The following is a 14,970-nucleotide window of genomic DNA, read 5'->3' as shown; positions in this document are numbered from 1 at the left end:
TTTGAAAATGTCATGCCGACCTACATGATTACATTGCAAAAACTCTACATTCTACCTGTGTTTGCATTTTACTTCTTTCGTTTGACGCGGTTGCATAAATATTTGTATTCAAAATTACGGGGGTTGCGGTGTGTGGGCGTTGAGGGCAGATTCTTCGCAGTCGTTAGTGAATCACCGCCTTGAATAAATAGCACGTTAGGGGGCCTAAGAGCCAGTTTCTTCATTTTCGTTTCGACGTGCACTATAACCGCCGACCATTCCCATTCCTATAGAAGTCAATGTGTCGTGGTATAATGGATACACTCAGGATAGTTGCGTGTCTTCTCTGCATGTTTTCACTCAAACATATTACAAGTAAGTGTTATTCATTTTTTATGTCCATTTCTAAATCTGATAAGCGATATCAGGCCTGCAGGTGGTACACAACTCCCCGGTGTTTATCCAGCATGCTTGTTCATATAGCAGGGGCTCGTACATCGCTAAGTTTACTATAACTTATGTATGTGATCAAGCCCGGGTAAAGTCGGCTAACTTCACCTGGCGGGAAAAACTAATCCAAATAATCTACAACCTCTCACTTTGACTTGTTCTGAAATTCAAAATCGCGTTTGAATTATTTCTTAACTTCCCAACTTTGGAATTTATTGTACGGTCGAACTTCTGAACTGGAAATCGTTCTCATTCACTGACGCATGACGTCATCACCAACGCTTTGCGTGTTTATTGAACTCTTCATAGATATCGAAATGCTCTGTCAGACAAGCATGACCCCTTCGTTTGAATAGTTTTATCTTTGAAGTGTAAATCCCACAACTGTGGTATTTATAGATTTCTGTAGTGTACGTAAATGTTTCTCTAGTTTTATTCATGGATACGGAACCATTCGGAATTGGCGCGTCATAATTAGATCAGTAAATTTCACCTCAAGGAAATTCCTATACCGCCCAAATTATACCTGTTATAGAACTCCACTCCACTCCACCCCAATATCAGAAATAATATACGGTGATTTGACAGGTAGAATACTTACAGGTGATTCACCAATACCGCCATTCTGATCTGTGCCCCCCCCCCCCCGCAGCGTCGAGGACATTTTACGAGAAATGTTACACAGTTTATGGATCAGTTTTGTCAACTTATTATATTTCCTAAATGTAGTGAGTTATGATACAGATAACTACTGTTTGTTCACGGGGCAACAGTCAGTAAAATACAATGCCATTTTATTTTACAATCGTCGGCTTTGCAAACACTTAATGCGATTGATTTACAGGCCAAACTAGTGTGTTCGAATTTTTCAGACAAATAAATGATTTTGGAACTCTCTGTCGGGGGGGGGGGGCTTTGATCAAATACTTAGCATGTGTAAACTTGGTTATGAATGAGAAATGTGATGCAACCGCCAAATAAGGATTAAAATAGTTATGTGTCTAAAGGATTATTAGTATGCCAAAATGTTTCAAATTTGAAGTGTGTTTGAACTTGCTAATAGTGTTTAAACAACCTTGTGGAATGTTACACCATCAACTTGAGATGCGAGATACGAAGTGTCCGACCACGGTTACTTCGAGGTCATTCAAGTTTATCGATGCATATTCCCCAGTTATCGAAAACCAACTGAAGCATACAGTATATACAAATGTAGTTAAAGGCTGCAACTCATGAGTAGTCTTGCAAATGTTTAAAAAAAACGATAATACTGTGATCTATCGCCTATCGCAGTTTTGATGACGTCGTGACTAGCTTCAAATTAATTTACAATAATGATAAAACTATGCTCATAAAAACGTTTGGCGCGCGAAAAATGATGGCAGTCGGCTGCAAATCAAAGGGCAATTCCTTAGAGTCAACGTACACAGTTCCAGGGTAATGATGGTAATTTAATAATAGCTTCGTTAAAGTAAAGTAAAGTTAGTGATGTAATTGTTTTAGCATGGTGTGTCCCAGTAGATGATTTGAATCCGACAGCTAATTAAAAGAATTAATTTAAAACTACATTTATTTATTAGAACTTTGTGTTGAGGGCGCTGCTTATGTGAGTAACTTCCGGTTCCTGTATGAGGGGATGATTATATAAGAGTCGCCGCGGCGCATTTGTTTTAGCAAGTATCCAAGTCCAGTTACACCCGCCCCTCACATCATAATTACTTTCTACCACCGTCGAATAACTAGTTGCAAATAGCACTCTAAGTTTGTTAAATTTTTCACAGGGACAGAGTGCACACAAATACAACATTAATTATGGTGATACAGGATGCACTTGAGAAATACATCGGAATTAAGCAATCTATTATTAATATTTGGAAGCTATTAAGTGACTCTGTTAAGTCCTTACTGAATGTAGGACGTTTTATAGCGCAATTACGCCATCACTGTCTTCTTGCATTATGACTCGTTACCGCAATTAACGTATCTATGGCACACCTGGGAATTCTAAGTCGGACATTAATTTGGAGGCCACACTGGTAAAATCATATGTGGACAAAGTATGAGAGAGGGAGAGAGTACTGGTACGTCATCATTCTGACACTGTAGTTGCTGAATACAACCTAATGCATTGTGGGAAATAAAATACAGCGGGTTCAGTCATTGCGGAAGGACGTGGGTGATTTCAGGTGTAACAAGATGCATTGTTTCTAGGCGTGATCTCGTCGATCCCAAGTTGGAAACTATTGCTCTTGCTTTATGAACAAGACTATTCCATAAAATACTGTCAAAATTTTCAAAAACAAGTAATATTTTTATTTATTTTTTCATTGAAACATTGCACAATTAGAGGCAATTTTACATTAAACTAGAATTACAATATTTGCATTCGGCTTACGCAAATGTTGAACAAAAAGTACGGCAATAAACCACCATTAATTAAAATGTAATTGCTCCAAGAAATAATTCATCGGTTTATCTTTAATATGACAGCAGTAAAAGTACTAAAAAGCGCACTTAATGAACTAAAAATGTTACGCTAAAAGCATGCGAATGACAAATGATAAGATATTGCGCGATAAATGGCAATCTGTGCCTGCTGCAGATGTGAATGTCGTTGACGTAAAAAGCCTCACATTTCTTTTAAGCGTGTCATTATAATCTAGCTTATTTAGAAAGCTAGAAATGAAGAGATCACCAAGCACCTGCTCACAAACAAGCTACTCCAATCAAGCCCTGAGCAAAGTAACTGTATGCGACTTTGAGGGCATCATTTGGTATGTAGGCGCTAGTGTTCGTTGGGGTATACCCACAAATGGAATATGGTTTCTGTGGCTCGGACAGAACTTGCACCTACAATTTGCGCATGAAAAGATCGGGGATGTGTATTGGGATGTGTCAATTTCTTGTGGATTTTGAGAAATGTCGGGACGTTTACATTCAAGTCATATTTGTAACATTTTACTTGGATAGGCGCGTGTCCACTATTCCCCTAATATATATTGGTTTTTCCCTATATTATTACTGCCACCAACAAAGGCAAAATAACCCACCTAGCCTGACATGTAGACCTGAGTGGTGTCTTCGCCGGCCGAACGGCATCAAACCTCACTGTGTTGGGTTTGTAGCACTACAGAGGGCGCAACTCACGCGACTTTGTCAGGCTATGATTCACCCTGTCATAAATTTACGCGCGCGCGCCATCCGAGCTCAAATACGTGTTCCTGTAGTTGGTAGGCCCCGTAAAATTGAGTAATTACAATAATTATAACTTGGTTCACTGACTTGAAAACAAAACTGCGTTCAGGTATAAAGTGACGAGTTCATGATATCAAAATGTCCTTCAAATTAATCAACGAACTGAACTATAACAGGGTTCACGGCGAAATCACAATTACAGTACTTGCTCAGGTGAAACAACAAATGTCACAGATTGTATCACCCCGCGTGGCGCCTTCTGACCTTGGCAAGTCATATTTAGCGAGTGAAAGAATGCGATGAGCCAGGTGCTTCGGAAAACGATGTCATGTGATCGCACAACACGAGATCAGGTCTTGTTTGCTATGAATTTTAATGACATATTCGTTTTTTTTTAAATATGGTCCCTAAATGATGAAATTGGTTAAAACAACTTACGATTCTAGGCTGGAATGTTAATGATATCCCGAATCGAACTTTTAACTCGTTTAAAAGAGGCCCCTGAATCGAGGGAACAAACAATGTATACATGTGTTTTTGACTTACCCCTTCTCTGATCCTCAGAGATTCATTTAGAAATTATTCGATGTTTTACATAATTTTGAAAAAAATCTACAGAATAATTTCCAAGAATATCACATTCATATTACAAAATACAACACAATAGAGGAAGGCAGAAAATACAGCTTAAAACTAGCTCGAGCTAAAAACCAAGTTTCTTCCTAGTCACGCTCGCATACACAGTTTCTAATGCTTTGCCCGTAACATATATTTTCTTAATTCATCTGCTAGTCACGTTTAATGAAACACTGATTTTAAACTGAACACTTGGGTCTGCACTTGATTATTACAAAGAAATTATCACCAGTGTAACCTTTTACCCTTATCAAATTAGTTTCTCGTAACGCAGGTGTGCCAAGAAGATAAACAAACCGGCCTTCAAACTCAAACACCATCAATGAATAAACTCAAATCTTGCGAGAGAAGATTTCGAAATAGGTAGGTGATCTTAGTTTGGCTGTCAAAAACAGGTTTCCGTTTGCAGTGTAAAATTGCCCTCAAATTACTTACGTGCTGTTCTCGCGAGGTCACAACCCCTATAATCGGTCGCTCAGGTGGGACCAAGATGGATGACCTCTTTATTGACTTTGCGTTGACTCGTGACGAACTTCGTGTTGACTCGTTGGTACATATGTTTGTACACCGTTTCCTCTTCGTGTATATTACGAATAATCAACATTTTTCACACCGTTTGACTTCCCGCCGCTTTTTTACGGAATTATTTGTCACTTATTTGTGTGCCGCTGAGAAACACATGCAAGAAACGCACCTGTAAATACGTCACATTGAACTATCGTAAAACTAGTCATTGACCTCGATGTTTCACTTTCTCGCCGTTTGAACTGGATTTTCTGGTTGTCGATTCACTGTGATTGAATGTCGTACATGTGTCGGTTTCTGTACAATATTGTTAAACTTGGCCGTTCCTGGCTATCACCATATTGTCATCAAGTAATATCGGCATACGAACTTAACATGCCGTTACGGAGAGACGTCAGCATTACCGCGAATATAAAATCTGACACAAACATATATCCACTAATTGGATTTCGTACGAGCAACGATAGTTGCCAGGAGTGGAATTTGTGCGCCGTTTATCTAATTTAGTATCATTATTCAATTCGTTTGTCCTTCAGTTAGTATGACATAAACATCCATTTATAGTGTGGGAGTGGATGGTATTTGTTGGATATGTCGTGAATAATACAAGTACAATACAGTCAGGTGTCACATTGTTTGAACAACTGGAATACGTGGGTCGGACGTAGGTTTGTGGTGATGTAATAGTATCGTAAAGGTGTCAGTCGAGAATACCATTGTTTGGTGAACTTTGACCTTCCTATGCATACCAGGTTCATGATATCATTCCTCCTATAGTCAAGGCCTGAACAATTATGATATTATTTTTGTAAAGAGGTGATAATTGATTCACTGCGTGGGATCAATATTTATGTAACCAGAGTGCAAAGTGTTAAATCAACTTTCATGAACCATTTGGAAGGTCAGTGACCACGCGATAAAAATGTGTAAAAAGATTATGTTTGTGAGGAGATTGGTCGTTACAGGTGTCCGGTGAACTCTCCAGTCAAGTGCAGTTCACGAAAACCAATGAAAACTCCAATTAATGACGATGTCGGCCATTTTGTGTACAACAAAATGGTGCTTTTCAATTGTAAAGTCATATCTCTATATCATTGTTTTTATTCAATTAAGAATGAAAAGAATCGGAAAGTAGCATTAATCGCGATATAGTTATAATCCAGCGCTAACAGAATTCTACCAGATTCGGTTTAGTAGTTAGAAAACAAACCCCATGTGACAGAAAATGTAATTATTCTTCAATTCAGTCGAAGCAGAAGTTGATACGCCGAAAAATTGATTGATCTGACAGTTAGCTGTTAGATGGCCAATGAGGCACAATCAGTTGTGTGTGGCTTGAAAACCTGGAAAAAATAAATAGCCGAGTCCATTTAACACAGTGCTTGTCGACGAGAGCCAAACATAGCGTTGCGCAAGACCAAGTATTTATAAATGCGTCAAATCAGACAGTTGTCCACTTACGGGAGTGGTAGGAATACTTCTACTTTATAGCTCTGTGTCACTTTATTCGGTTTGATACACACTACAACAAAACTGAGATGTAGTTTATGGCCTGCTGTTTAAATCATTCTATAAAAAATAGTAATCATAATAATAATATTTATTAACTCATAATATCTCCCATAGAAGATATAAATGCTCCCAATACAGTCTCTGTCTGGTCTTAATGAACTGAGCCATGGCATCCCGCCCAATCCTTGATATCTAACCATGCTATTAGGCCAAGAAACGCGATGGGAGAATAGAAAACTACTGGGGATATCAGCGTTATAGGAACCAACACTGCGACAACACCGATTGGTATTGAAAGTGTATCGTTGTCATGGCTATTCTGATGCAGAAGTACATCTTGCGCACAATAGTGGAAACCAGATAACGAGAATTTTCCGGTGCACACTATCTATCCAATTCCACGTGCAATTTAACAAGCTTTAAGAAACTTGTATCACCAGTAGACCCTCTAAACAGACAGGGACATGCTAAATTACTTTTTAATATTCAATTGGGAGATGTTCTATCATTAGTCTCCAAAATGTACATGAATACAACAATATCGTGTATCCCCACGACGGAAGACGGGAACTCTGATTGAATCTTTGCCGTCATGGTGACTCCATGATACCAAGTACGATAATCCCTCTATCTTCGTGATCATTTGATGTTGACCCGAGAGCCATGACCAATACACAATCAAATTATAATCACCTGACTTTTGAACTCTGGGAAAGGTACTTACGATCAATCACGTGATCTGTCTCCTGCACCTTACTCCAACAATATGAATTGTCTTTTGTAATCCTGAAATACGGGAATAATTTGTCTAAGTCAACAATCGTAACGTCCATTAGCACAAGATATGTAGTTTTTGTTGTGATTTTCAGTACCTTTTCCGCATAGTTACGATAAATGTAGTCGCTGAATAAAAAAGATATGAACTATTTCGTCACCTATTTTTATAGCTGTAATGTGCTGCAATGTAAACTACAATATTTGCATATGAATCTGACTAATGAGATTATTCTATTATTACTGATGGTCATATTTTATGACGTCATGTAGATCTCGTAAATCTCTCACAGCGGAGTGCACAATATGACGAAAATTAATATGCGAGCAGCAGTCTACTATTAGTAGCGTTCTCGTACCCGAGTCTACTAGCAGAAGTGTTCCCATATCTGAACCTACTAGCAACAGTGTTCCTGTATCTGGGCCTACTAGCAGCAGTGTTCCCATATCCGAGCCTACCAGCAGCAGTGATCCCATACACAAGCCTACTAACAGCCGTGTTCCCGTACCCAAGCTTACTATCAGCAGTGTTCCCGTATCCGAGCCTACTAGCAGCAGTGTTCCCGTGCCCGAGTTTACTATCATCAGTGTTCCCGTACCCGAGCCTTCTGCCATCAGTGTTCCCATATCCGAGTTAACTACCAGCCGTCTTCCCCAACTCGCACCCCCCAACTTGTAACTCACATTTGATATCTACGAATGGTTTGAAAATATTGTACTACAAAGACCGCCGCCGACTTTTCTATGTACTTTACCATACTTTATTTTCACAGATTTTTGATAAGTTGAATGTAACATATATCGGAAAAGGGAGTATTTTCACTGGATTTAAATTTCGAAAATAAATTCCAATCCCAATCCCAATTTATATACTTTCTACATACTGAGTATAAATATGAATAGCTCAACGAGTGAATCTACATATCTGAGTACTACCAGTTCATTCACAGTCGTGTTGCTATATGATTTATTCGCCTCCGTCTCGTGATGCTTTTATCGTTGAGCTAAATGTAGGCACTTTTTATATAAACCGTAATTATGTACATGCGACACTAAGCTATTAAAACAAAATAGACGCTTTAATTGGAGGTGATTGGTTACCATGGAAACGGGCAAATTATATTTCTCAAAATGGTACTCGGTACGACAAATTAAGATGAAAATTGTTTGCGTAATCACAGTAAAATTTAGGCTTAGTGAGTAATTTAATGAGCTAAACTTGAATGCAAATAAATTTAAACGCTAAAATTAAAAAAAAAAAATTAATTATAATAGTCGGTATTATATATTTATTTGTCTGTAAATGTCTGGTTTCCCCAACAATCAAAATGTTATTCTTCTACTTTCACAATAATAGTCTACGTTTCAGTGTGCTCCTTTTCTATATATTTAACCTAAAGCTAAGATTTATTAAAGATTAAAAAAAATATGTAACAAAACTAATCCTTCATGGCCATGTCATACCTCTTAAAGTTCGATATATATAAATGCAATTGTAATCGAAATGAGATAATGGGAAGAGTCATTGTCTGCTGAATTGAAATGATTTTTTATCTATACGCAGATCAGAACAATCTCACGACAGCGTCAGATGTGGTCTATTTCTTATGACCTGTATTCAGACTGGCACGAGTCCCGTGGGCTTTACGAGTGATTTAGCTTTATCGATGAAATATTCATCTACAGATGAACGATCAGACAGAATGTATTTTTATCATTAAGGTATAACAATGAGTTGCCAGGCTAAGCATAGAGCTGAAACGCACATAACTCAAACAATATGTCGGCCGTTTTGAAATTGTAGAAACTACGGAAAACTTAAACAATTGTGTCATTTCCGTGTTTGTTAGTTTTGTAAAATAAAAAAAGCTTCACAATGGCGCTATGGCGGAATTTTGAATGTAATTTAGAATAGCGCCTTCTGCATGTATGCATATTTTATATGTAGTGAATAGAACACACAGTCACGTTGGATATTTCCAAGTTTTACATAACTACACAGTCACGTAGATAATCACATTATCATAGTAACGCTGTGAATGCAGTAATTTTCCAACAAAAAATGGTATTTGTAACCAAAAACGTCAAAACATATTTACAAAACTATGAATTACAGATGAATGTGAATAGGAATATCGAAGTAGTGTTAACATGTCATTTTCAATAAAAAGATGTTCAATCGAGGTTGTCAAGTTGTTGAAATCCCATTGAACTTGATCGGTACTGTGATTCAGTTCTAAGTCTGCAAAATCTTTCCCCTCTATCCCGGCACATACACATACTGTGGAGATTGATAATCACTAGAACGTTGCCATTCTTATGTTTATACCAGGTAAAGTTTGATTACTATGACATAGGTTGGTTACGGTTGGTTATTTGAAAGCAATATTTTATTAATAATTCAAATAAGAATGTTATGTCATAGTATGTAGCAAGCTAAGGGCCTGCATACATAGATACAGGGTTAATAGAGTCAACTGATATTAATGTGTCTACAATCAGCGACCCGTATGTTAGATGCCCCTCCATTTTAAGTGCTGCTACCCCTCCATTTCAAATAGCAAACTCTGGTCAGGTTCGAAATTATGTTTTAGTTTTGCTTATAAAGGGGGTTTCTATTTTGCTAACCAGTCCCCGCTCATAAAAACAAAACAAAGACAACAACAATACATCAATCTAAAAGTTGCAGACTCGACTCCTCCGTGTCGCTCAATCAATCACGCGGTCAAAGTACATGACACAAAACGCCTAATCAGATTGGATATTACAAGTATTAATTATTTGTAAAATCGCTAAATTAAATCCACGTAAACATGTGAAATAACAATAGAACTCATTGTTTCCCTGCTGCCAAGTTCATGAATTTAAAACCTAGTGAAATCACTCAAAGCATCTAAATAGTGAAATTTAATGTCAGTGAAAATAAAATACATTATTTCGAAATACCTTTTTGGTTCATGCAGCTGGGTTCATGATTAATACATTTTACTTAGAATACAATGATAAGGTTATCTCTTTCACTGATTCCGAGTGTCAGGTGTCACCTTCCCACGCATCATGTGGGTGATGTGCTACTCAGCCCAGTTTCATAACATGTCACTCGCATACATGTGTGTTGTGTTGCAATCCATTGTACCTGTGTTTTCATGGTACCTAGTCGGTATGAACTCGTGTGGGCGTAAGGTCTCTCATAATGTGTCACGAAATGCATTGTCTGTCGGTGTCCGTGGGCGCATGTATAAGTGGCTGTTACAATACCGGTATGGAGCTGCACAAATATCTTGTAATTGTTACAACAAACAACCAATACACTAATAAAATCTCTGCATACAAATTCTCTTGCTCTTGTAATACCCTGACAACGATTGAAATTATTGCATGTATTTAGCCAATCGTATTAACTCAAAGTCATTTGTATTTTTGCTCTAACTTGGGGATTAATATCAATCTGGTACGAATACTTTTATGTAGAATAATTTTGGTAAATGGTGAGACCATTTTGACTAGAAATTCGATGTACGAATCAAATGCATTTATTTTGTACGTCATACATTTCACAATTCTATTCAGTCTCGTTCGAGGCCAGTCATGCAATGTACGCTAAGATAGTTGTCTCAATGTGGATTTAACAAACCACTGCATGGCATACACCTGTGTGTTTAATTTTAAACGGTGAGAAATCCTGAAATACGCTTTGAACGAGCCTAATAATTGCTGACTTAATCGGACAGACATGCTCAGAAAACTGCCAAATGGTCTATTAAAATCAATTTAAACACGTCGCCGCATATTGAGGAATATATGATATGTCGTGAGAACGATAAATAATTGAGTTGAAATACCCTGAAATTAACAAGGTTACGTTATTTCTATATTTAGTTGTCTCAAATGCATAAAACATGCGCGCCAAAAAGTAGTGCGACATCATTGAGTTGACTATTAATGTGTCAGCGGCTAATTAAATATATTATTACTTTATGTTAGGGGTTACAAAGACCAACATGCATATTATCAACGTGTGCTTTCATATTTTACTTTAGTCTCCTCCCTCCTCTGATGTTTCTTTCTGATTGATAATATCACAGATCCTCTATCATAATATTAAAAACAATGTTTTATTTATGGAGTGCAACTATAGCACAATTGTCACTAAATCATACTTAGTGTGAATACATTATTCAGAGAGGAAATACATATCTTGTGGTATGGTCACGACTGGGACTCGATATATTTGTATGTTTGTTAACAAGTTTGCTTTCTGTCCACTGCAAGATCTCGCGCAATAGATGAATTTGAAAGACGTGAATCAAACGTTCTGTCACAAAAATCAAATGATTTGACTTTGAGCTTTAATCTCTTTTTTGTTAAAGTCAAATATTAAATTTCCGATATTTCAGAAAGGATATGGTATTAAGATACGGTTACTATAGAAACATTGACCATCATCAAATGTGTATATTAAGCGTAGAAATATCCCCAAAATACTTTCACGTTTGTCGAATCACTTAGTACATTCCATAGTCGAATCTCATGCGAAGGGTTGACGGCACTGTGACGCTATGACCTTTGTTTGTCCTGCTTTTAAGCTCGATTTCACGCATAATGTGGGACATCAGAGTGAACGGGAGATGGTCTATTAATGCTTCTTTGTTTTCTGTACAGGACATCAAAGTGCAATCGCAAGTAGTTGTAATTAATTCATTTAAAAACGGCGCATCCATTAATGAGATGCCATGCACTGAATAAACATACACAAATAATATAATATACATGTAGTACGAAAAATAAAAGTAGCATTACGTTAATTGATTTGACTGCGTATGAGAGACAAAAGAAAATGATGTTGGCTAAAAGTTACCTTTTGGGGGTAAAATGGTCTTTTGAAATGTTTGTATTTTAAAAATTGGGTTATTTTGTCAAATGTCGCTAAAAGTCGACCACTCTCACTTAAAATTACGTGGTAATTTTTCAGAGATTTCGTGCTGCTTAACTATTATCAGGTATGTAATGGCAATCTTGAGCTTCAACCTGAGCTTGCTCAGAGTCAACCTGAGCTCCAACTTGAGCTCCACCCTGAGCTTCAACTTGAGCTTGGGAAAATGTTCACAGCAGAAACTCAAAACGAAGTTGGAGCGCCAACACTGAGCTCCAACCTGAGCATCTAAGATCAAATCAGCTCGATTTAAGTCACCCATTAAAGCAGTTGTTCCACACGTATGGAACATGTTTCCTGTTTTATTCTAATCTTTATTTCTGCTGTTATACCGGTAATTTATTAGTCCCCGTTCGGACGAAGTCCGAAAACGGGGACTTATAATTCGGTCTCCGTCCGTCCGTGTGTCCGTGCGTCTGTGCGTCCGTGCGTCCGTCCGGAGTCATATCTCAGAATCCCTTGGACCGATTCCGTTCATTCTTTGCATGTGCCTAGTACTTTATGTTGGACATATGCACATGCAGTGGTTTAGCGATTCGATTTAAAATGGCCGACTGGCAGCCATCTTGTTTTTTGAAAATGTTGTATTTTGGACATGCTTTGCCAGTTTTCATTCAAACTTGGTACATAGATTATACATGTTAGGATACATGTCCATGATGATTTATTTCACAATTGGATCAAAGATGGCCGACTGGCAGCCATCTTGTTTTTTGAAAATGTCGTATTTTGGACATGCTTTGTCAGTTTTCATTCAAATTTAGTATATAGATCATACATGTTAGGATACATGTCCCCGATCGTCTGTGAGTTCCTGAGTCTGTCCGTCCGACCGTCCGTGTGTGCGTCTGTCTGTGCGTCAGTCTATCCAACGTCATATTTCAGAATCCTGTGGACCGATTCCGTTCATTCTTTGCATGTGCCTAGTACCTTATGTGGGACATATGCACATGCAGTGGTTTAGCGATTCCATTCAAAATGGCCGACTGGCAGCCATCTTGTTTTTTGAAAATGTTGTATTTTGGACATGCTTTGTCAGTTGTCATTCAAACTTGGTACATAGATTATACATGTTAGGATACATGTCCATGACGATTTATTTCGCAATTGGATCAAAGATGGTCGACTGGCAGGCATCTTGTTTTTGTTTTTTTATGCGGTATCTTGGACGTGCTCTGTCAGTTTTCATTCAAATTTGGCACATACATGTACTTTATACATGTTAGGATGCATGTTCATGACAATTTGTTTCAAAATCTGGTCAAGGATGGCCGATTGACAGCCATCTGACTTTTTGGCCTTACTACTATATTTCCACAATTTATGTACCATTTTCATTCGTATTTGGCACATACATCATACATATCAGTGTGTTTCATAATCAGATCAAAGATGGCTGAATAACGGCTGTTTTTATTTTGGCTATATTACTATGACACGAAACAAGTGTTTTGATGTAAATAAACAATCTGTTGTATACGCCACTTGGAACTCAAGTTTCAAGGACATGCTCGCGACAACCCCTCCGCTTTAATATGACGAGCACAAAGAGAACTTAATGGGGACTGTGTCATTTTCAATGACTTGTTTTATTCTGAAAAGGAAAAATTAAAAATGACTTATCCAAAAATTGACCGATTTTTTTAAAATAATCATAATAAACTTTATTGAATCCTTAGAAATACAATTTTTCTATCAGTCAACAGCAATAAAGTAATAAAATAAAGTTGAGTCAGTTAATAATAAGAGAAAAGTAATTTACCGGTAGTAAATGAAAGTTATATATAAGTATGTATAGTAAGAATTTATAAAGAAATTTCATTTATGATTTCAAAAGATCTGTAAATATACTTCCCTACTTGTTTAATTATATCTTGGTTATTATTGCTCATCAGAAATATAAATGTTTTTTTGTTTATTATCCATTTCTTTAGTGAGTACAATATTTTTCTTCATTTCATCTCGATAATTGCTGTGGAGATGACAATTCATGAAGAAATGTAATATATTATTATGTAATTGATCTTCAGTTTTATTATTTAACAGAAACAACGACGATCAAAAGGTCAAAACTCAGATTTCATGTCTGTTTAGAAATTAATGTATGCCTGTGCGTTTGGCAAAAGAATGACATACATTACGAAAACACACGATCTTTGGGTAAACATGTGTCAATAAACTACTAGCAAGGTTGCTGTGTCACACATCTCCTCTAGCTTTTACCAGCGTCATACCCCCAATTCACACATACAACAATGAACAATAGGTGTTGCTAGTCTTTTCTATAGTAGTCTGAGGTGTAACATAGACCTCACAGTTGTCTTTCAAAGTCCTGAACAAAACACTTTCATCGTTATAACACATGGACAATACCAATAAACACTAGGTACAATTCCTTGAGCAAAACTGCAGAGCAGAAATGGACATTTAAATCTATAACGTACATGGACATTTATATGAGAAGAATTTATTTTGAATACATCTCTAATCTTTTTTGTTAATGGATGTATATTTATTATCTATTTCAAATAAATGTATTGTATTTGATGAATGTGCATGGGAGGTCCCTTTAGCCTGTCTATTTTTTTTCTGCCCATCCCATCAACAACGTCAATCTGGATATGTCTAAAATTGCCAAATTTTCATTATCGATAAATGGTAGTGATGTGGTATAACCACTAGCTGTTAAAGATAGACAGCACCAGTGGCATATCCAGCAAAATGTATTGGGGGTGGGGTTCCAAGCTTTGCTTAAAATTTACGGAGCAAAAATCGCAAAAATCGCAAAAATCCCCTCCCGCCCCCTGGATCCGCCACTGGACAGCACCGATAAAACATTGTTTAAATATGTGATGTCATAATTTAAAGCTTGGCAGCAGGCAGAGCACTTCCGGTTGTCCAACCATTTTAACCCTTTTAACAGCTTGCTTTTTGAACCAACACAAAAATTAGCGTACCTATAAGCA

General features: G+C 37.2%; 1 protein-coding gene across 1 annotated transcript in view; it reads left to right on the top strand.

Moving 5' to 3' along the window:
* The first annotated feature begins 214 nt into the window (after positions 1-214).
* The window catches only part of LOC102808115 (neural cell adhesion molecule 2-like), a 72,796-nt gene continuing 58,040 nt past the window's right edge, over positions 215-14,970 (top strand). Inside the window, exon 1 of the mRNA XM_085499446.1 lies at positions 215-354. Within this exon, the coding sequence (XP_085355572.1) occupies positions 279-354 (76 nt within the window). The 5' untranslated portion in view covers positions 215-278. The remainder of the gene's footprint in view (positions 355-14,970) is intronic.

The sequence above is a fragment of the Saccoglossus kowalevskii genome, chromosome 5 (genome assembly GCF_978046115.1).
Source record: "Saccoglossus kowalevskii chromosome 5, keSacKowa6.1, whole genome shotgun sequence".
Taxonomy (NCBI): Eukaryota; Metazoa; Hemichordata; class Enteropneusta; family Harrimaniidae; genus Saccoglossus; species Saccoglossus kowalevskii.
The sequence above is the reverse complement of the archived record's forward strand: the minus strand, read 5'-3'. Positions and strand labels throughout refer to the sequence as shown.